Source organism: Staurois parvus, unplaced genomic scaffold, assembly GCF_062004578.1.
Source record: "Staurois parvus isolate SC_StPar_1 unplaced genomic scaffold, SC_StPar_1.0 ptg000133l, whole genome shotgun sequence".
NCBI classification, from domain to species: domain Eukaryota; kingdom Metazoa; phylum Chordata; class Amphibia; order Anura; family Ranidae; genus Staurois; species Staurois parvus.
Window position 1 is genome coordinate 12,853,897 of NW_028317929.1, and position 24,580 is coordinate 12,878,476.

The 24,580-nt window shown below is 38.8% G+C and overlaps 1 protein-coding gene across 3 annotated transcripts in view; it reads right to left on the bottom strand.

Moving 5' to 3' along the window:
* ARHGAP26 (Rho GTPase activating protein 26) overlaps nt 1–24,580 on the bottom strand; it is a 643,079-nt gene that overhangs the window by 278,488 nt on the left and 340,011 nt on the right. For all 3 annotated transcript variants that reach the window (XM_089673029.1, XM_089673028.1, XM_089673027.1), the window contains exons 15-17: nt 11,097–11,181; nt 7,394–7,452; nt 2,299–2,404 (exon numbers count right to left, since the gene is read on the bottom strand). In XM_089673029.1, coding sequence (XP_089529155.1) covers nt 2,299–2,404; nt 7,394–7,452; nt 11,097–11,181 — 250 coding nt within the window. The remainder of the gene's footprint in view (nt 1–2,298; nt 2,405–7,393; nt 7,453–11,096; nt 11,182–24,580) is intronic.

A 24,580-nucleotide genomic window follows, 5' to 3' on the forward strand; every position in this document is an offset into this window, starting at 1 on the left:
CATTATGCTTTGGGGCTGTTTTTCTTCAGCTGGAACTGGAGCCTTAGTCAAGGTAGAGGGAATTATGAGCCGTTCCAAATATTAGTCAATATTGGCACAAAACCTTCAGGCTTCTGCTAGAAAGCGGAACATGAAGAGGAACTTCATCTTTCAGCATGTCAACGACCCAAAGCATACATCCAAATCAACAAAGGAATGGTTTCACCAGAAGAAGATGAAAGTTTTGGAATGGCCTAGCCACAGCATAGACCTGAATCTGATCGAACATCTGTGGGGTGATCTGAAGAGGGCTGTGCACAGGAGATGCCTTCGCAACCTGACAGATTTGGAGTTATTTTGCAAGGAAGAGTGGGCGAATATTGCTAAGTCAAAATGTGCCATGCTGATAGACTCATACCCGAAAAGACTGAGTGCTGGAATCAAATCAAAAGGTGCTTCAACAAAGTATTAGTTTAAGGGTGTGCATACTTATGCAACCATATTATTTTAGGTTTTTATTTTTACTTCCCTCCACCTAAAAATTTTCAGTTTGTTGTTCAACTGAGTTGTACAGTTTATAGGTTACATTAAAAGGTGGAAAAAGTTCTGAAATTATTTAGCTTTGTCTCATTTTTTTACATCACAGAAACCTGACATTTTAACAGGGGTGTGTGGACTTTTTTATATCCAGTGTACATGTGATTGGCTGCGAATGGCTGTCAGCTTCTCTTTGCTTTCAATGGAGCTTCCTGCCCATAGATAACCACAGAGGACCCTGCTGAGTAGCCCACAACAACCAGTCCCATTAGCAAGTGTGAATGGAGCCATAAGATTATACTACACCTTCCAGGCATGGTTGATAACAGTGCATGAGATAACATTGCAGAATGCAAGAGGACAGGAGAACAGCACTGGATTTTTTTAGGCCTGAAAGAGAAACTGAAAATATTCTGGGTGTAAAAATCCAGATGTCTTCCTGTACACAGGGAGTCACAGGTGCCCCGTACAGCCTGCCACACAAGTGAATCACTGTACAAGACCACACTCATATAATGCCAATGCTTTCCTGCATTGATGTTTACACGTGCATATGACGTGTTTTGCTTTTAGGAAACGTGTCATATTTATACTTCTAAAAATAAAGAAAAATATTCCCCACTAACTATCCCCAGGTCATAACAATGATGACAGAGGTACTGGATATCGCTTGCTTTTACTGTGTAAGCATCAGCTGCTCATGTAATTGAACACAATGTCATTCGAATAATTAGCAATAACAATCCTGTGAAATGGGTCCTTGTGTTCTCATCTGTGCTCTTGTTAACCCAACTTAATCTAATCTTAATGGTATGCTAACAGATTACACAATCCACTTCTTCCCTTTGTATGTATCACAATGTAACACCCATAAGGGAATAAATCTCTGTTAAAATAAAACACATACATTCACTTGTGCCTTTACTATCCTGCTATGTTACATAAATGACACACTAATGTGATATAATTATAACATGCAAACACTGCAGATTACATTTTGAAGTACATACTTTCCAATAATAACCAAGGAAATACAACGATAAGTATCGACATTTGCTACCAAATTAAAGCCTCATCTGTCTCAAAAAGAGAGTATAATACCTTAAGGTACAATACAAATGCTAAAAGGCATAATGTCCTGAACCGAGACATCACTAAAACAGAAAAAAAAAAAAAAAAAAAAGGTATGTGTGTGGTGGTGAAGAGGGATTGGGGTACAAAGGCTTGGGCACTCAAATGGTTAAATGGACAAAAACAATTTTGTAGACACTTTCCTTTTTGACACAGCAGAGTGATGAGCTCATCAGTGTGGTATTTTTTTTTGTGGTCTGGTACTTTTTACTTTTGGCTCACTTCCAGACAAGTGGTGACACATATGTGGACATACTGTATGTATCAGATCTAAGGGATGGGAATGAATGCTAGATGCCTACAACATAAAACCGACATATATGAAATTAACAGATATTTATGCTTACATTTCAAAAATGATTTATTGCACCCCATCTGATGCCTAAAATTCAGATGACCATTTATTGCTACAGTCTGATTTATTTTCCAGCTGGCAGCATTGTAGGCAATTGACTAGTTTGCCTTAGCCAAGTCAGGGTCCTGCTGTCCACTGACAATGAACTTTATGGTAAGCTCTAGATAGTGATAAGGAGTACAACAAAGTGGGAGAGAAACTTAAAAGGATAAAGTAATAACTCACACACGAAAAAAAAAAAAACAGTTTCTACTCTCCAAAGAATTAGCTGGTACAGGAAACACACAAGAACTTACTTTGCCAAGTGTTTTATTAATAAGTGCAACATCTGTCGATTCTTCTCCGGCAAGCGGTGAACCAGACAATGGATTTCCTTTATGCGGGATTCCTGGTTTTCAAGTTCTTTAATGAGAATGAAAATGTTACTTCAAAAGGTGCATGCATGAAAAATAAATCTAAAGAAATTAAACATATACACTTAAAACTAAACCCTAGATATAAAAGTAGCAAATGAATGCAGTTCTGTATTATTAATATATAATTACCAGGGGCGGACTGACCATTCATGCACTCGGGCACTGCCCGAGGGTCCAGGCTCAGTAGGGGGACCCATGAGATTCCCCTGGTACCTTTCATTGGCTTTTTCATAGGCTTTTTTTGGGTATGGGCGAGGAAACAGGGGCCCCATGATCCCCTATTGCGCAGGGGCCCCATGAGTTGTCAGTCCACCCCGGATCATTACATGTATTTTTTTTTTTTTTAATCAAGCTTTTGCAAGTAACTGAATCTGACCTGGTATCAGCCCCTTGCATTGCCTTGTACAGCAGAAGAAACAGGAGGAGAAACACAAGGAGCATGGAGACAAGAGGGAGAAGCAATGTGACAAGAGGAACGAGCTTTACTACTTTGCTGCTTCTGATTCCCTAGCAGTCCTAGGCTGAGTGCAAACCTTTGACAGCCTTTGCTCAAGGGAATTGGTTTGAAAGATGCTGGCTGGCTGTCATTTAACTTGTAAAACTGAGGACATTTAGGGATGGAAAAGAATAACTGTGGGGGGCAGTTCCAGATTGAAGGTGAGTACTGAAGCAAGAGCTGTCATTTTATTTAAGCTTTTGATGGGCTATTTTGCTTTCTTAAATTTTGGCTGGATCTATGCTTTAGGCTCCATGTACACTGGGCATTTTAATAATGCTGGTAGCATTAGCTATGTAAAGTTATGTTAAAAACGTTTTTAACATAAAACAAGTTTTGTAGCGTTTTTGTACTAGCGTTTAGCTGCGTTAGCGTTTTTACACACAAAAAAAAAATGTCCAAAAACGCAGGTTTGGCGCATTTTACTGCGTTTTTCAGCGTTAGAACCTTTTTTTCCAGCCAAAAAATGCTGATTAAAGCCTGTGTGCGCATGGACACATAGGATAACATGCTGGGGAGTTTATTGGCTGTAGAAAAAAAATGTCAAAAGCCAAAAACAGCAGCTGTAAAGACATCCAGTGTGCATGAGGACTTAAAAGCCGCAGACTTCTCAGGACCAACAACAATAAACAGATATACAGTGCCTTGGAAAAGTATTCATACCCCTTGAAATTTTCCACGTTTTGTCATGTTGCAACCAAAAACATAAATGTATTTTATTGGGATTTTCTGTGATAGACCAACACAAAGTGGCACATAATTGTGAAGTAGAAGGAAAATTATAAATGGTTTTCAAAATTTTTTACAAATATTTGAAAAGTGTGGCGTGCATTTGTATTCAGCCCGCTTGTGTCAATATTTTGTAGAACCACCTTTTGCTGCAATTGCAGCTGGAAGTCTTTTTGGTGATGTCTCCACCAGCTTTGCACATCTAGAGAGTAAAATGTTTGCCCATTCTTTGCAAAATAGCTCAAGCTCTCTCAAATTGGATGGACGGCGTCTGTGAACAGCACTTTTCAAGTCTTCCCACAGATTCTCAATTGGATTTAGGTCTGGACTTTGACTGGGGTATTCTAACACATGAATATGCTTTGATCTAAACCATTTCATTGTAGCTCTGGCTGTATGTTTAGGGTCGTTGTCCTGCTGGAATGTGAACCTCCTCTCCAAGTCTTTTGAGGACTATCAGGTTTTCTTCTAAGATTGTCTTGTATTTGGCTCCATCCATCTTTCCATCATCAACTCTGATCAGCTTCCCTGTCCCTGCTGAAGAAAAGCATCCCCACAACACGATGCTTCCACCACCATGTTTCTTGGTGGGGATGGTGTGTTCAGGGTGATGTGCAGAGTTAATTTTCCGCCACACATACAGTGAAGGAAATAAGTATTTGATCCCCTGCTGATTTTGAATGTTTGCCCACTCACAAAGAAATGATCAGTCTAAAAATCGAATGGTAGGTGTATTGTAACAATGAGAGACAGAATTGCAACAAAAATTGAAAATAAATGCATGTCTAGCAAATTATGCACGGATTTGCATGTTCATGAGGGAAATAAGTATTTGAACCCCTACCATTCAGCAGGATTTCTGGCTAGCAGGTGTCTTTCATACAGGTAACAAGCTGAGATTAGAAGCAGTCTCTTAAAGGGAGTGCTGCTAATCTCATTTTGTTACCTGTATAAAAGACACCTGTCCACAGGAGAAATCAAACAATCAGATTCCAAACTCTCCACCATGGCAAACATCAAACAGCTGTCCAAGATGTCAGGGACAAGATTGTAGATCTACACAAGGCTGATGTATTTGTGTACATCCTCTACATGGTGGTGTTTACAATGTGCTTGTGCTGCATATACATTAGACCTTGTGCCATAGTCTTTACAGCACAATCATATTCATGGCCGGTCATGATGTCTTTCTTTTATAATTTTTTGTTTTAGGTCTATTCCTTTGGTATTGTCTCATCTTGTGGTGATGGCTGTGGTATTTACCTAAATGTCTAAATATGTGCAAAATTTGCAATAAAGCATAATTTTTTGATACAATTTTTGGGTATCGCTTTCTGTCCATTTTGTAACCACTTTTTCTTGTGAATTTCTTTTCACATCCCCCCTTTTTTGTGGGCTGGGCTACCAAACTATCACCAAGCTTGGTGAGAAGGTGACAACAGTTGGTGCAATCATTTGCAAATGGAAGAAACACAAAACAACTGTCAGTCTCTCTAGGTCTGGTGCACCATGCAAGATCTCACCTCGTGGAGTGTTAATGATCATGAGAACATTAAGGAATCATCCCAGAACTACACGTGAGGATCTTGTCAATGATCTCCAGGCAGCTGGGACCACAGTCACCAAGAAAACAATTGGTAACACACTATGCCGACAAGGATTGAAATCCTGCAGTTCCCGCAAGGTCCCTCTGCTCAAGAAAGCACATGTCCAGGCCTGTCTGAAGTTTGCCACTGAACATCTGAATGATGCAGAGGAGGACTGGATGAAAGTGTTGTGGTCAGATGAGACCAAAATCGAGCTATTTGGCATCAACTCAACTTGCCCTGTTTGGAGGAGGAGGAATGCTGCCTATGACTCCAAGAACACCATACTGTCAAACATGGTGTTGGAAAAATTCCGCTTTGGGGGTGTTTTTCTGCTAAGGGGACAGGACAACTACACCACATCAAAAGGGACGATGAACGGGGCAATGTACCGTCAAATCTTGGGTGAGAACCTTCTTCCCTCGGCCAGGGCATTGAAAATGGGTCATGGATGGGCGTTCCAGCATGACAATGACCCAAAACACATGGCCAAGGCAACAAAGCAGTGGCTCAAGAAGAAGCACATTAAGGTCCTGGAGTGGCCTAGCCAGTCTCCAGACCTTAATTTGATGAAAAATCTGTGAAGGGAGCTGAAAGTTCGAGTTGCCAAACGTCAACCACCAAACCTTAAAGACTTGGAGAGGATCTGCCAAGAGGAGTGGGCCAAAATCCCTCCTGAGATGTGTGAAAACCTGGTGGCCAACTACAGGAAACGTCTGACCTCGGTTATTGCCAACAAGGGATTTGCCACCAAGTACTAAGTCATGTTTTGTGAAGGGGATCAAATACTTATTTTCCCTCATGAACATGCACATCAGTGCATAATTTGTTAAACATGCATTTCTTTTAAATCTTGTGTTGCTATTCTGTCTCTCAGTGTTACAATACACCTACCATTTGATTTTTAGACTGATCATTTCTTTGTGAGTGGGAAAACATTCAAAATCAGCAGGGAATCAAACACTTATTTCCTTCACTGCAGTGTTTTGCTTTTAGGCCAAAAAGGTCAATTTTGGTCTCATCTGACCAGAGCACCTTCTTCCACATGTTTGCTGTGTTCCCCACATGGCTTCTCACAAACTGCTAACAGGACTTCTTATGGCTTTCTTTCAACAATGGCTTTCTTCTTGCCACTCTTCCATAAAAGCCAGATTTGTGGAGTGCATGACTAATAGTTGTCCTGTGGACAGACTCTCCCACCTTAGCTATGGATCTCTGCAGCTCCCCCAGAGTCACCATGGGCCTCTTAGCTGCTTCTCTGAATGATGCTCTCTTTGCTCGGCCTGTCAGTTTAGGTGGACGGCCATGTCTTGGTAGGTTTGCAGTTGTGCCATACTCTTTCCATTTTCGGATGATGCATTGAACAGTACTCTGTGAGATGTTAAAAGCTTAGGATATTTTTTTTATAACCTAACTCTACTTTAAACCTCTCCACAGCTTTTTCCTGGACCTGTCTAGTGTGTTCCTTGAGCTTCATGATGCGGTTTGTTCACTAGTCTTTCCTAACAAACCTCTGAGGGCTTCACAGAACAATTGTATTTATACGGAGATTAAATTACACAGAGGTGGACTCTATTTACTTATTAGGTGACTTCTGAAGGCAATTGGTTCCACTAGATTTTAGTTAGGGGTATCAGAATAAAGGGGGTTGAATACAAACGCAAGCCACACTTTTCACATATTTATTTGTAAAACATTTTGAAAACCATTTATCATTTTCCTTCCACTTCACAATTATGTGCCACTTTGTGTTGGTCTATGACATAAAATCCCAATAAAATACATTTACATTTTTGGTTGTAACATGACAAAATGTGGAAAATTTTAAAATGGGTATGAATACTTTTTTCAAGGCACTGTAGAAAATACAGATCTAAGGTTGTGGGAAAGATATGATTGTGTATAAAAAAAACTTACAGTGAAAGCTAAAATCACCAGATCCTCCATTTTATTGGATATATTACCTCATCAATATTTTATTTGACCTCTTCAGGCAAGCTAACCCCATTACACAGCCCAATTTCTCATATGTGTCCCTGGATCCAAATGTTCCACAGACAGCAATAAGATGAAAACGAAAAATCACTTCTGTTGGCTAGGTGTTTGACAGACATTGCTTCATAAAAGATTCTTTTACAAAGAACTCTCCTAATGGAGAACTTACTAGCAGCCTTGATGAAACTTCTCTGAAACTGGTAAGTCATGAGGGGCCCTGGAAGCATCCTGCAATATAAAAATGTATTATGCGATGCGAACAGCACAATCTTCACGGTTCAAATTACATACACAAAAGCTCATTGTTTTCAATACGGTAGCACAGGAAGAGAAAAAAAATCTGAATTTAAAAAATACAAATTCTGAAACATGATTATTTGTAATAATTTCATATACAATCAAATAGCAGACTTGGAAAACTATAATGGTTATGAGTTCACTGGATTAAAATGTTCACATTTATGTGTTTTAACCACTTGCCCTCCAGAGGATTTACCCCCCATCCTGACCAGACCATTTTTTGCGATACGGTGCTGCGTTACTTTAACTGACAATTGCGTAGTCATGCAATGCTGCACCCAAATTAAATTTAAGTCTTTTTTTTCTACAAATAGTGCTTTCTTTCGGTGGTATTTGATTGCCTGTGTGGTTTTTATTTTTTGCGCTATAAAAAAAAAAAAAAGACCGTCAATTTTGAGAAAAAAATATAAGATATTTTTGATTTTTTGCTATTAAACATGTCCAGTAAAAATATTAAAAAATCAAATATCATAAATTTAGGCCCAAATGTATTCTGCTACATGTCTTTGCTACAAAAAAATGCCAATACATGTAAATAATCAGTTTACATGAAGGTTATAGGTTTTTCTTGGAATTGGGGCAATCAGCGACTTATAGCGGGACTGCGGCTGGCATTCTGACACTGGGGGGAACTGACTTGGTGTCACTGACATCCCCAGTGACATCAATACAGTGAACAGTGCTAATAAAAAGCACGGACACTGTACTAATGGCACTGGGCAGGAAGGGGTTAACATCTGGGGCAATCAAACTGTGTGCCTTTTTACTGTAAGCTCTGTGTGTTTTCAACTGTAACACTGCTTTGTATGGCTCTGCTATGCACAACCATACAAAGCATTGTACAGGATCTGACAGGGGAGAGAACTGTATTGTTTACATACAGTTCTCTAATGCTTGGCAATCACCAGCCAGGACCCCAGTATATAGGTTTTATTTAAATAAGTTATTTTACTAATAAACATTTAATACACCAGTGGGTTTACAGAGCACTCTGAAAGCACAGAAGAAACGGTTTGCTTTCAGACTTTATTTCTAAAGGAAAATCAACAAGACCCCTATGAACAGAACAGGCAGAAAGGTGGAGTGACTCACTCCTCAGAGCTATTGATTTCTGCAGTATGAACTATTGAGCTCTATAAACTACATGCCTTTTTTATCACATGCATCGCATTGCAAAAATTGATATATGAAAAATGTACTAACTTGAGCGGATGACCACTCACAGATGCTGACATTCAAAGTTTAAAGCCAACTCCCTGACATACTAATTTATAGCAACAGTTCCGATGCAGTGAAAAGTTCTTACAGTGCTTTCTTCTGCATTAAGTTGTGTTGTGCTACTGCCATGCTTGGGTGGAGTGAGGCAGGTCAGGTTTTTTTTTTTTTTTTTTTTTTTTAACCACTGCAACAATTTTACCATCCATCAACCAGTTTTGTGTTTTCGCTAATATTTAATATAGAAGCTTTCACCATTAATTCACTGACCAAATGCAAGCAAACAGAACAAACAGAACACATAATAAAGATGCCAGCCAACTACAGTTTTGGAGTATAGAGAAACATACAAGTCACTGGAATGAAGATAACAAAATCAGGGAACTTAGCAAAAAGGAATTAAAAGGGGAATGTTTGGCACCACTGGGTCTTAATAAGGAATTTGATTTGACATGCTTCAATAGTAATACTTCATATTCATACAAAAGAAGGCAGGACATCATTTAACAAAAATTAATGGTGTTTAACACCATAAAATAATTTAAACATTATGATTAGTCTTTTAAAAATATTTCGCATAAAAATATACAAAAATAGTAGGTTTGCAGTTGTGCCATACTTGTGCCAAATTAATGTATTTAGATACATGATTCATGTATCTAAATACATTAATTTTCCTTGAACATATACTCACTTTACTATTTTTTATTAATTTTAATAAATTAAATTTGTAATTTACATTTATTTTTTATTTGTGGATTGTATTAAAAAAATTTTTAACTACCAATTGCACTCAGTAGGTGTGTAGGTTTACACTAGCATGTATAACCCACCGTACGCTAAAATATCACACAATGTTCCATACATATTGCCGTTGGTCCTTTGGCAGTAGTGATTAATGTTGTTGACATCCCAGAGTAGGTGGTATGGTAACAGTCGGCATTCCAGATCACTTTGTGGATGTAAGCACCGATACAAAACCCAAATTGGACCATGGGGCTAGCCATAAAAGGTACATATCGATTTTGCACAATTAACAAGATAGTAATAGCAGAGATGTTAGTTTATTGTTTAATGTCCAGCAGACCATAGGAACATGGCTATTGCCATGTAGGCTTCTACAATATGGAGCTGAGGCGGTGTGCTAACAGTAGGCATTCCAGATCACTTTGTGGATGTAAACGCCGATACAAAACCCAAATTGAACTATGGGGTTAGCCATAAAAGATTCAATAGATTTTTCACAATGAATTAATAATATAACATTACTGGTCAGTTTATTGTTTAATGTTCAGCATACCATAGGAACATGGCTATCGCCATGCAGGCTTCTAGAAAATGGTGCTGAGGCATCCCCTATATAAGGATGAACGAGCGGAGTGTCGTCCAACCATTCCCCCTGATGAGGCCATGTGACCCAGTGGCGTAATGTGTAGGGGAGGGGCTTTGACGTCACGATGCTCGAAGGTTCCATAGTGACACCAGCTGGCTACACACAGGATATCACCACTGCTAATAATTCAGGAAGCAATCGATTTCACAAAGTGCTTCTGTATATTGATCATGTGAGTGTAATACTTTATACTAATAAAAGAGTGTATAAGGATAAAGCACTATGATCTGGTTATTCTCTTAACATACCCACCGATGGAGGAGAGCCACTAGATGAACGAAGGGGATCTTATTCAGCTGGATACCATCCCATCCACACTTAGCCCAATTACAGGGACAAAGGCTTTATATGACCTCACTTAACGGTTTGGTCATATATTTGAGGTGAGAGCACAACCGGCGAGGGTGTACAAGTTTTGAAGTGAATTTAGACACTGAAGGTGGATTAGGAAGCACTGAATATATAATATTAAAGTGAATACAAGAATTTGAAGAATCATATATGGACAATTTTCTGTTATTTATATGGCGGATTTATGCATATATTGCACTTATATTTTTATTTTGAGTGAAACTACACATATATATAATTTTTATAGCATATTGGAAAAAGTAGAGTGCGGCACATTTTGGTAATGTATGTAACAGGCATACTTGTATGAGTATGTATAAGGTGCAGGCGATCTGCTAATTTGTACTGTGGTTTGGCACAGAGAATTTGACATAGCAGCTCACAAGTTTTGATTATAATTAAGCAAACAGAAATGATTTCTGAAAATTATCAGGGGCCATATAAGCTCAAAACTAAAGCTTACTGTCCATTAGCACTGACTGTATTCCAATTGAAAAACATTCTATAACAACTTGCAAATAATGTGCTTCATACATTAATTATTTTAAAAGGCATGCATCTATGTTTGACTTTTATCTTTATCATTCTGCTACATAGTGTGGCTTTAACTTACCTCAAATAGGTCTTCAAAGCACTTGTAATTGTCTTTATTTCCCATTCTGTAGAGATCTCAGTTTCAGCTTCAGCAATTTTAGGATCTGAAAACAAAAAATACATCAATACAAAGAAATAATCCCTAACACAATTTAAAGTAAACCTATAAAAACTCTGCAAATTCAAGCTTAAGGAGTAACAAAAAAAATGACATAACCAAAAGTTTTGTTCTGAAAAGCACATGGTCAATAGGCAGTTACAGTCAAGTTGTAAATAAAGCTTTCCTATTGCTCACTAAGTTCACCAATCACATTAAAAGTGTCTATGCATGACCTACTGCTCCATTAAGTCTACAGAAATAGCTACGATCCAGGCTGGATGCACACCTTTCTGTGCACATTTCCATAACTTTTTATGTGCATTATCAACAGTCATGCAATAACTGTCATTAATAGGTTCAATAATAGTCATTATTGCATAAATGATCAAGCCATTGCATAGAAGTGAAGCACTATTTAAGACCATGGCGAACTGTATATTTGTATGACATGCATTAAAATGCACTGAATGAGGCTAAGGATTATTGCTTTCAGTAATCAGATGTATTTTTCACATCAACGGCTCTCAGCATAAAACAATGGTCATATGGTAAAACAAGGATCCTTATCCTGGTATGTTAACTTTGTACATTGAGCCTGATAGATTATATACAGTACTGTGCAAACGTTTTAGAAAAGTGTGAATAAATGCTGTAAAGTAAGTACGTTTCAAAAATATATATTTAAATTGTTAATTTTTATCAATTTACAAAATATAAAGCTGGCGAACAGAAGAAAAACCTAAATTTAATCAATATATGGTGTGACCATATATTAAACTAGTAATAATTCTTAAACTTGCAGAAAGTCCGAAATTTTGTAGGATTAGAGTCAGGTGTATAATTAACCAAATAACCCAAGCAAGTGCTAATTGCTAACGATTATCAATTTCATATTTAGACTGAAACACTACCTGAAAGAGAAACAACTGTGTAAGAGGCTTAAACCTGGGTGGAGAACAGCCAAACTCTGCTACTAGGGTGAGATTGTGGAAGACAGTTCCATGTCATACGCCATACACCATGGCAAGACTGCACATCAAGACACAAGGTAGTTATGCTGCATCAGCAAAGTCTCTCCCGGGCAAAGATTTCAAAGCAGACAGGGTTTCAAGCTCTTTTAAAGAAGCACAAAGAAATGGGCAACGCTGAAGACTGTAGAAGCAATGGTCAGCCAAGCAAACAATGCAACAGATGAAAGACACATCATGCTTACTTCCCTTTGACATCAGACGATATCCAGCAGTACCATCAACACAACTGGCGCAAACCACAGGGACTCAGATGTATCCATCTACTAGAAGTTTTGCTAGAATTGTGGCCAAAAAGCTATGCCTCTGACGTGGAAACAAGCGTAAGCAACTCAACTATGCAGGAAAACATAGGAACTGGGGTGCAGGAAAAGTCGCAGCAGGTGCTCTGGACTGATGAGTCAAAATTTTAAAATATCAGGCTTTAACAGGAGGCAGTTTGTTCACTGAAGGGCTGGAGAGGGGTACAATAAAGAGTGTCTGCAGGCAACAGTGAAGCATGGTGGAGGTTCCTTGCAAGTTTAGTCTGCATTTCTGCAAATGGAGTTTGTGTACTCAATGCTGAGATATACAGGCAGATACATATCTATCATCACATGAAGGCATGTGATTGGCTCCAAATTTATTCTGCAGCAGGAAAAACGACCGCATACATACTATCCTAGCAAGAAGTCTTGGAAGTGATGGTTTGGCCACCACAGAGTCCTGATCTCAACATCATCAAGTCTCTTTGGGATTACATGAAAAGACAGAAGGAGCTGAGGCAGCCAACATCCAAACAAGATCTGTGGTTAGTTCTCCAAGATATTTGGAACAGCCCACCCGCTGAGTTACTTCAAAAACGGTGTGCAAGTGTACCTAAAAGAATTGATGCTGTTTTGAAGGCAAAAGGTGGTCACACCAAATATTAATTTGGATTTCTCTTCTTTTAATCTACTTTCCATTTTGTTAATTGATAAAAATAAACTATTGCAGCATTTTTTCACACCTGCCCAAACCGTTGCACAGTAGTGTATGTTTACTTGAAAGCAGAATTACTTCCATCTATTTATTAAAAAGATTTAATTGCCTCTTAAGGTTTGAATCTACAACTTGATTAAAAAGCAAAGTTTAGATTAAAGTACATCCAAAGGCTCTAGTATACCAGTCTAAACAGGTCCCGAATCAACATACTATTTGATGCACAAGCTTTATAAAGAAAACAAAAGTTCCTTTACCTTCCCTGACTTATCACTTGCTTCACATGCTTCAATTCCCAGACACAGCTGGTGTGGTGCCTCACTGAAAGTAGGAGGGTTTCAGCAACAGACGCAGTGTTGTCAACCCAAAAAGCAGTAAACAGGATTAACACCCCAGTCAAACTTGTACGACTTGTCATGCGACTTTGGGCATCGGAGTTGCAGGACAAGTTGTACCCCAAGTTTTCCAATGATAACCATGATAATATGTGATAACCATGATAATATGTGCGACTTAAAGTTGCAGCGACCTCAAAGTACTTCATGCGCTACTTTGGTCTGACTTTCAGACTTTGGTCTGAAAGTTGTACCAGAATGTTTTACATGCAACAGTGGTGAAACAGCGGGTCTGGCTTTGCAGGGGGCAACAAGTCACATCCAAGTCTCACCCGTCCAAAGGTGGGTCAAAATTGGACTTTGGAGTCGCACAAGTGTGAATGGAGCCTAAGTGTGGCCAGCTACTAATTGACAGCAAAGCTAAGAGCTTATGAATGAGCAGTGACAATGGTGATAGTGAACCCCCACAACTTTTACTGTACTGAAAGCTAGCACAGCTTACAAGAGAGTAGAAACTATGCTCTCAATTCAGGAGCAGTGCAGCATCAATGCCACACTATCATTGGAAAGTGCTTTGGTGGACTTCACTGGCAGGCCCAACAGATATTTGTGAGATTTTACAGAGGAACTGAGGGAAAACAGTATATACAGATGTATCCATAATTACAGTATGTGTTGAATTACTAATTTATTAAATTAGAGGCCATAGTATTACTTTAGCCCTGGCTGACAAATGCTCCAATTGAAAAAGTAAATTGCAAATGAGGCAACTTTCTGCAAGGGTTAAAGCTGAACTCCCGGATAAGCAAATATCATCTAAATACAAAGTATGTATATTTGTGCTTGAATCTTGGTATGCTTTGTGTATTTCTTCCAGATCTGCCCATGAACCTAACATGAAACTGTCTCTGTGAAGAACTTCCTGTATTAGGACTAGTCACTGATGTTATTTTGCTATATTGGGACCTGTCACATCACTAGGAAAAAATGAGACCATGTATCGCCAGCCTGAAAAAGGGAAATTATGCTGCACTCGCTGGGAAACCTGGCTACACTTCTAAACACCAAAAATATATTTTCATTCAGCAATTATTTGAAACACAGCAAGAAAAACACTGCGGCTAATTATGACACTAAAAACTTAGTGCTGAACTGCATACAGATAAAAACACATAAATGAATGTTGCTATGTTTTCATGATTAAATCATAAAATGTAATAAATTTAATTCAATACATATTTATTGGTTTTTGGTTCCAAAAAAATAAGCACATACCAAGTATAATCAGAGCGTGAGGAATTTGACTTTGTACAAAATAAGTCGTCAAATTAAAATAGTTAAACTATGCTATAAAAACTACAGTAATACAATAGTTTCACCCCCTGGAAGAGGGCAGGAATAAAGAGACCCCCAAGAAAGGGAATGGTCTAGGCTTTCCATGCATGGACAATTACTCTTATTGCTGCTGTAAAAATGTGTGTGAAGAGTTTGAAAGACCTGCCTTGAGAAGAACATTTGATAGACCCAGACCATTTTCACTTTTGGACAGTTTGACCAAATATCTCTAAAAAAGCCCTCTACTTGGCAACACCAGAAGCCCCATGAGTTGGGGTAAAGTGCATTTTTTTTACTGCAATTAATTTAGGTGTCTGGATTGTACTTTGCATCCAGCTGTTATAATCTACTGTACAGCAGCACTCTGTGACTGGGAGAAGAAAAGGCAGTCTCCTAGCCTAGTGGGTTCACACAAATATACCGACAAAGATCAAGTTGCCGGGATGAAAGTGCAGATTGACGATTTCATGCATTTACCACTGCTCTTTCACAATTCAGTAAACTGCTATGGGTGGAGAGAGTATTTCTTTAAAGTGTACACTACACCTCACCTATTTAATCACATTTTTAATATTTAAAGCAATTTCCCCCATTCATCCATGTCCCCATGATTTACGTTGCTGAGAAATCACTTTGAAAAAAAAAAACCCCAGCATTTCTGGTTGTGGCCATCTTGAGTAAGGGCAGGTGATTCATGTAGTATTTATTTCCTGGAATCCATTTGTCCTTAGCTCAGGCATGCAGGCTGGAGGGTGTGCTTAGCTGAGAAAACCCACCCCCCCTCCTGAAGACTCCTGGGACGTCTGACATAATTTGCCTAGGCTTGGAAACCAGGAAGTAACTGAAGAAATGAACAAAAAAAAAAAAAAAGTTTGAAACAAGTAAATACTATATACTTTCCTATCTATTTACTAATGCTAGCAGCATAATGATTTTTAAATGGCCAATGTTGATTGAGAGAGTGGAGTTCCACTTTAACTGTAAGTGATGTCATCCACCTGGCTGTGCTGTGTTGGGGGTTATGTAATGCTCTGGACTGAATGAAGAGCATTCTTTTGACAAGTAAACCTTCTCTATTATATGTATTTTGTTTATTTAGTGGTTTGTCTGGTATTCAGCTGTCATGAAACATTGTCCACACCGCAAAAACAAACAAAATGACCAAACTAACATTGCCAAGCCAAAAACTGTTGCAATTTTCAGCAGTATGAAAGCAGAATCACTTAGCAGTCCAGTTTATCTTGACTAATTGTTTCCCTTCATATAAGATCCTCTTAAGTAACATTACCATGCATGTCTCTGGCCAGAGGGTTTTTTATAGCACATACGAGTCTGATCTGTAAAAGCTGAAGCTCATTCATTTAGATTATTCCTTTCCCAGTGTTGGCAGGGATTTCACATATTCCCTAACAATCTTTGCAGGCTTCTGCTAGCTCAAACAAGTGGCAATTTAGGTCTAATTTCCCCCCCTCAAAGTAACTAAAATGCAAACTAACAGGAAAAACAAAGCCGGTGTAGAACTAGCTCCTGGTATGTGCCGATGTCCTATTAATCATTAGTTATGATGACAAGTGAATCTGAATTATGAATGTGTAGGTGAAATATGACCGTACAGTCTAAGATGGATATCTGCATTGGTTGAAATGGAAGGAAAGGATATGGAAAAAAAAAAATAAAAATACATAAAAAAAATGTCAATTACTGAGGCCAGAATTGTACAGACTCAATATAGCAGAGAAAAAGGGGAACCTGATAATGTGACTGTGCTGGGCATAGCAACGTGCTTTGGGAGATCTCCCCTTTTGTCTATGTATTCTTTCACCACTTGCCCTCTGGAAGATTTATTCCCCTTCATGACCAGGCCATTTTTTGCTATACGGCGTTCATGCAACACTGCACAAAAAGGAAAATTATATTTATATGTTTTTCACACAAATAGAGCTTTCTATTGGTGGTATTTAATGCAACACAGGGTTTTTTATTTTTTGCGCCATAAACGAAAAAATACCTACAGTTAAATATATATATATATATATATATATATATATATATATATATATTTTTTTTTTTTTTTTACTTTTTGTTATAAAACATATCCAATAAAAAAAACTACAAAAATAAAATTTCTACATAAATTTAGGCCAAAATGTATTCTGCTGGCAGAAGAAAAATCCTAATAAGAGTATATTAAATAGTTTGCATGAAAATTATAGTGTCTACAAACAATGGTATATACACTAGAATTTGTATTTATTTTTTATACTAGTAATGGTGGTGATCAGTGACTTATAGTGGGATTGTAATAATATGGTGGGCATTTTAACACTTACACTGGGTGGGAACTGATATCTCCAGTAACGCTAATAAAAAAAGTGCAAATAAAAAGTACTCTCACTGTACTAATGACACTGGGCAGGAAGGGGTTAACATCTGGGCTGATCAAAGGGTTAAGGAGTGCTTTTACAGTTTACTGTGTTGTGTTTTACTAGGGAATATGCTGCTTTTTACTTTACTGCTTTGCAGGGAGATAAAAACTAGCACATACCGGCTGACATTTGTGTTTACATTCACAGACCTCTGTTCTGTCAGCTCCTCCACCGATTGCCAGATCCCGAATATGTATCGCTGCCTGGTACCCAGTGATTGACATCTGCAGGAGCCAATGACAGCACAGGTAGGCAGGCACGCACCCTACCTGGAAGTGCGGAATCACGTACTGTATATATTTCTGATTGTGCAGCGGCTGTCCTGTAATGTAAGCACCTGAATTTCATTTCATCTGGTATCAACCAGTTGAAATGCCATGTACAGCAAAGCTCAGACTGTGAGAAGGAGAAGCAGCATAAAGCGCTATTTTTTTTCTATGATTAAAGTTTGAGTTTTCAAACAACACAAAAGAGAAAAGGGAAGTACAAAGCATCAATTACAATGAACAGGTATTTTACAACATACCACTAAAGTACTGGGGTATACAACATCCACTTGTGTATAGACAGCCCAGGGACAGGCCGGCCTTAGCATCTGCATGGCCGCATATGTCCATCAAAGCACTGCAAAACTGCAGTAAGGCAAAATAAACAATGTGGAGATCCAGTGTGCAAGCACTGTGCAGGATAAAGCAATATAGATTATACCCTATATTGCCAAAAGTATTTGACCTGCCTTTACCCACACAAACTTTAATGGCATCCCAGACTTAGTCCGTAGGGTTCAATATTGAGTTGGCACACCCTTTGCAGCTATAACAGCTTTAGCTCTTCTGGGAAAGCTGTCCACAAGGCTTAGGAGTGTCTCTATGGCAATGTTTGACCATTCTTCCAGAAGCGCATTTGTGAGGTCAGGCACTGATGTCAGAAGAGAAGGCCTGGCCTGCAGCCTCCTCTCTACTTCATCCCAAAGGTTTTCTATCATGTTGAGGTCCAGGCCAGTCAAGTTCCTCCACCCCAAACTCTGTCATCCATGTCTCTATGGACTTTGCTTTGTGCACTGGTGCGCAGTCATGTTGGAACAGGAAGGGGCCATCCCCAAACTGTTCCCACAAAGTTGGGACCATGAAATTGTCCAAAATATCTTGGTGCATTGACGCCTTAAAAGTTCGCTTCACTGGAACTAAGGGGCCAAGCCCAACCCCTGAAAAACAACCCCACACCATAATCCTCCCTACACCAAACTTTACATTTGGCACAATGCAGTCAGACAAGTACTGTTCTCCTGGCAACCATAAAACCCAGATATGTCCATCAGATTGCTGGACAGAGAAGGGTGATTTGTCACTCCAGAGAACATGTCTCCACTGCTCTAGAGTCCAGTGTCGGCGTGCTTTAACCCACTGCATCAGACGCTTTACATTGCACTTGATGATGTAAGGCTTGGATGCAGCTGGATGGCCATGGAAACCCATTTCATGAAGCTCTCTATGCACTGTTGTTGTGCTAATCTGAAGGCCACATGAAGTTTAGAGATCTTTAGCTATTGACTCTGCAGACAGTTGGCGACTTCTGCGAACTGTCCACTTCAGCATGCACTGACCCCGCTCTGTCATTTGACATGGCCGAGTTGCTGTTCTCAGTTGCTTCTACTTTGTTATAATAGCACTAACAGTTGACCGTGGAATATTTAGTAGTAAGTAAATTTCACCGATAGACTTATTGCATAGGTGGCAACCTATCATGGTACCACGCTTGAATTCACTGAGCTCCTGAGAACGACCCATTCTATCACAAATGTTTGTAAAAGCAGTTTGCATGCCCAGGTGCTTGATTTTATACACCTGTGACCATGGAGGTGATTGGAACACCTGAATACAATGATTTGCAGGGGTGTCCCAATACTTGTGGCAATATAGTGTATATAGTTATATACAGTTACAAGTCGGATCTTATGAACTGTGTTTTCCTTGTGCATTTATTTGTTCAGTTTTTGTAAAAGAAATGGTGCACATTAGTGCTGATATGTTATAATAATACATTTTATGATAATAAATGTGTCCATTTTTGTAGCATTCAATATTGGAATACAGACAAGGAAAAAACATTGTAAAAAGAAGCAAAAACTAGGGAGGAAAAAGACACAGTCCAACTTCACAATTATCAGCCTTAGAGTCTACACTACTAGATATTGCCTTTCTAGTCAGTATCTTCACCTATTGAACGAGGAAATAACCTGTGTTGCCACGGTGATCAGCGTAGCACTGACAATGTGCTGACGCATGGACATCATAAGGCCAAGCAGGAAATATATTTAACTATTTGTGAAATATATGGGTAGAAAAAAAACAAAACACACGCACGCTTTTACTGAAAATGATAATGATGTATAAAACTGCTACATATTCAGACAATACCAATGACCTGTCTCTCTTCAGAAGCTAGAGGCACATTAGAGCGGGTCTCTTACTTTAGATCAGCATCAAACCTGCCTGTATCCTGTAAATTGACAATACTAGCAACCAATTTTGTTTTGCTTCTGTAATCTAATGACTTTCATTCTGCAATTTTACTTAAGTCCTGTGATGACTGCCACAGGAAGTGGCATGTTACTACAGAGTTGTCATGTTATAGTAGAATGCTATAACAGATAGATGCCACAGTTCAAGAGTCTTATGTTAGAGATGCATATTATATATATATATATATATATATATATATATATATATCAAAAGATGATTCTAAATGACAGGTAACTGCAAGAGACTGTTGAAAGGATACACCAGGTCCACATTATGATTATCAACCCACTGCAGGGACTTTCACATACTTGTATATCATACAGGTTTATCATATTTTAAAGAATTACAATTTATAAATTAAATATTCTGATAACTGTATTTTCTTTGGGAAAAGTTCACTAGTAAGTTGGCAGAATAAAAAAGATTTAATCAGTTGTAACTTTAGGTATATACACTTTTGCAGCCAGCGGACTGTGGCAGACCAATGTTAGATCTATGGGTTACCAGATGTAAACAGACTTGTGTCCGTTTACATCAGGCTACCTCTGACTGTAACCTTTAGGTCCAGAAAAATGGAAAATGATGTAGTTCTTTTTTCCCCAGAAAGTAACGGTGTTAGAATTACATGGATGTAAACAGACTATTTACTTCTGCTTGCCCAAAGGCCTGCATAGAGCTTCTGATCAGGTTGCCCTGAAAAACGGACAAGCAGACCTGATCAAAAAAGCCCATTTGAAAGGGGCCTTAAAAGGATCAACAGGGAAAAATACTAAGTTACAGCGGGGACTAGTGCAAGTGATAAACTGCATCACATATAATTTTTTACTTTAGCACTAGTACCACTTTCAAAAGGGGGCTGGGGAGTGATGTTCACCATAATTAAACCTGTCTGTATTGTGCTGGCAGATCTTCATTATCAGTTACCAGTAAATTAGATGTGCAAACTGCCTGTCCTTACAAAGGATTAATGATCTCAAAGCTTGGGTGATGCATTGTATGTTGAGGCACTTTGTCCATAATTGCACACTTCAACCTATTCTAAACAATAAAAGCTGGCTATAGAATCCTGCATACAACCTGCTAGAAAGGAAAAACATTTTTTTATTATTTATAGGTGTACTGTGTAAAAGGAAACACAAACATACAGAGGGGATTTCTAAAATGTGACTGTAAAAATGGAAATAACTTTTAAGAAAGATAATTTGCAATATTTGGCATCATTTACTATAGTTTTAAAAGTTACTACACCTGTTAAAAAAATCTCCTAAAGAATATGTGAACCCTCATTTTATAAAACAATCAATTTAGTTTAACCACTTTCCAACCACCTGTAGTACTTGTGGACAGACGGCAACTACAGGCAGAGCGACGTACTGGTACATCGCTCTGGCTGTACTAACATAGGGGGGCGCTGCACCAGTAATCAGGATCTGTTGATCACATGATCACAATGTTAGCAAAGCTGTTTTTCTCTTCCTGGTGAACTGTCATTGGTCCATAGCTCTTACATGGTTCATGGTCCAATCACAGCACCCTGTACCATATGATTAGCTGTAGCCAAACACAGATCACTAGTATTTTGAACGGTCATGAATTTAACCCATTCATGACAGTTCAATGTAAGCACTGCTTTGCAGAAGCAATTATCTTTCTTGCTCCCACAATGCAAAGCGTAAAAAAAAAAAAAAAACCTGATCACCCCCCCCAAAGTAGTACAATGTTACTATGTTAACACTTAACTACTCTGATGAAAGTATTTTTTTTAATAGTTAAAAAAAAAAAAAAGTTAAAAAAATATTGAGAAAAACATTTTTTTAAAGTTTTTTTTTTTAAACTACTTGCCGACCGCTCGCCTTGTGCAGGCGAGCAAAAGCTCTGGGCAAAGCAACGTACCCTTGTGTCACTTTCTATTTACGTGTATGCGTCCGCCCCCTGCTGCCCCTCCAGGGAGAGAAGAGAACACCACACTGAGTAAATGCACTACATTTTACACACACGTTAGATTACCACATTTAACCCTTTGATCGCCCCTATTAACCCAGTCCCCCAGTCAGTGCCATTAGTACAGTGTCAGTATATAGAATTTTTCAGTGATCACTTTATTACTGTACCAGCAGCATCAGATAGCGTCAGGGTTAGTTAGCGCCCCTCCCAACCAGGGTCAGCTAGAGTTGGATTGCCTGAACACTATAGGTCACTGATCATTACTACCATTACTAGTATAGTGTTTGTACGGATCATTATATTGATCACAAACAGGATCATTATATTGATCACAAACAGAACTATACTAGTGCCTCCTTAGAATAGTGTACCCAAAAATGTGTCAGCAGGATTTATTTATTTATTTATTTATCGAGTTTATATAGCGCCAAAGGGTTTGCTCAGCGCTGTACAATAGAGGGGGGACAATACATGAAACAGAACAGTAACATCAAACAGTACACAAGGGGTAAGAGGGCCCTACTCTTTCGAGCTTACAATCTAGGAGGGAGGGGGTAGAGGCACGGCACAGGAGGAAACGGCTGTGGGGGATGGAGGGGTAGGAGGAGGGAAGGGCAGCGGCTGTTAGGTGAGGGTGGGGTAGGATCAGCCCCGTTCGCTGCCAGCACTAGCATTTAGCCCCCTTGCTTTTAACATATTCTTTAAGAAAATCATAGTTGTTAAATGAAAAAGGATGTGCCTTTAAGCAAATTTCATCTTAATCCCAACATGCTTGTAATGCCTGGTACACATGGGCCACATTTCTATTGAACCGGTCAACATTCGGGCCCATGTGTACAGCAGCCTCTCCGACAGAAGCTGGCCGAACATCTGGCTTCTCTAGAGCAGGCATGCTGGAAAAACAATTGCCGATTGGCATCTGATCAACAAGCGATGACCAGTGTGTTCTGGTAGGGGTGCAGTCCTCCGTGAGTACAGCAATCTCCCCGCTGAGATATTGTGTTATAACATCGCATAGTTAGTACAGAGACCTCCTCGTGAGCTCCAGGTTTCTTTCCACTGAGCCCGCTGGGTAGAATGAACAAAAAAAAAAAAAAAAAAATCATAGTGTGTACCAGGCTTTAGTTTAGATTACCAGCCACAGCAATTCATTGCTGTGCCTAAATGCTTGTTGGATGAAAGATGACCCTAAATTGTAATCCAATTGCTGAAGGTAATCACTGCTATGGAAGATAGAAACCGCCTATTGTTGAAATAATCTTGATCAGATAATCCTGCCCTTGGCTTTATTAAAGCGCTGCAGTTCTCTCTGTCGTGATGGTTTAAGACATTTACAGAAGATACTCAACCACACTGAAATACGATAAAAACACAGCTAGTAAATCAGAATGGAAAAACTTACCCAATGTCTCATTTTAAGAATAGTGACAAAAGAAAGAGTTTGCTTTAAAAGAAGCTATGTAACCAAATTAACATTCAAGATTGGTACTTGTGGAGTTCACTGCCTAACATAGTCGCTGTTATTTATCTTTATTTGCCCATTAATCCTTAAACAATGAAAACGGCATGTTAGACAGAGGCCATAGAAGGAAATCCTTCTTTATTCACCAAGGCTTCAACGGAGCAGTGATCTGAGTCTTTAGATGCAAGTCGCTGCTCTGACACTTTATCACATGGGATTCTAATTAGTGAAAGCCTCTTATTCATTTTTATGGATGAACAGAACTGCCTTGCAGAAAATTTAGGGTTAACGCATGTTTGGACATCAGCATGCACAGAACACAATCCAGTGCATTTTTGAGTGCTAATGTCCAGGCTTGCATGAACTTCCAATGCGTCTAAATGTTAGCTCAGCTAAACCATAAAAATTAAAGGAACCAGTCACATCTGCTTTAAATCTCATTTAAAGTAAATGTAAATCCTAACTGGAAAACATTTTTTTTCGCCAAAGTACTGCATTTCCATGTTTTTTATTCCATGCAATGCTGTTTTTATCTATTTTGCATGTTTATCTCAGTGCTGCTAATCTCCTCCAGCCTCTTTTAGCCACTTTCTGTCTACATATACTTGGTCCTGTGTTGGCTGCAGATCAAGGCTCTGGAATATCTTCTGATGGTGACAATGGTAGACCATATCTGAACAATGTGCATCAGCACAGCTGCTCATGTTCCTAGCCAAGGGACTGGTTACTGCAATCAGAGGGGCAACATACCATTTACACCAGCTCTGTTCGCAATGTGATTTGTCTGCACGGTTTGTTGCACTTACCTATAATGATGGATTAGTTTGCTCAGTTTGTGTGGATAAGAGAAATGGTGATCCATGAACTGTGACTTGCAAAACAGCTTGCGAGGACATCAACTATGGTTGCATACTTCACTGATATTATTGTAAACACTGGGGATTCAAATGTATACTATGATTTATAGAATTCTAGAAAAATGAATTATATCAGCTCAGATGGACATATGTTTTACTTTTCAGCAAATTAGCGTATAGATATCTTTTGGATATAGAAAAATAGTGCACTTTAGTTGAGAAAGAATTTATTGATGTCTTAAAGAAAGCATAGGCTTGAGAAAAGCACCAGTCCCCTAAAAAAGGTGTTGCCTTGCCCACATATGCTACAGAAGCACTTTTTAATCAGTTGGTATCAGTATCTTTGCCATTGTGTCTGATGTGCACTACAGTGTCTGGTGCTTTTTTGGAAAGTTATATGGTTTTTACTGCATTCCCAAAAGGACAGAGGAAAAGGAGTGGAACCAGAGCCTGAAGTTAAAGAACTCCCTGATTTAAGTACATTATCTTCTAAAGATGCCTTCACATTAAAAAACTTAGAGGAATTATTAAATG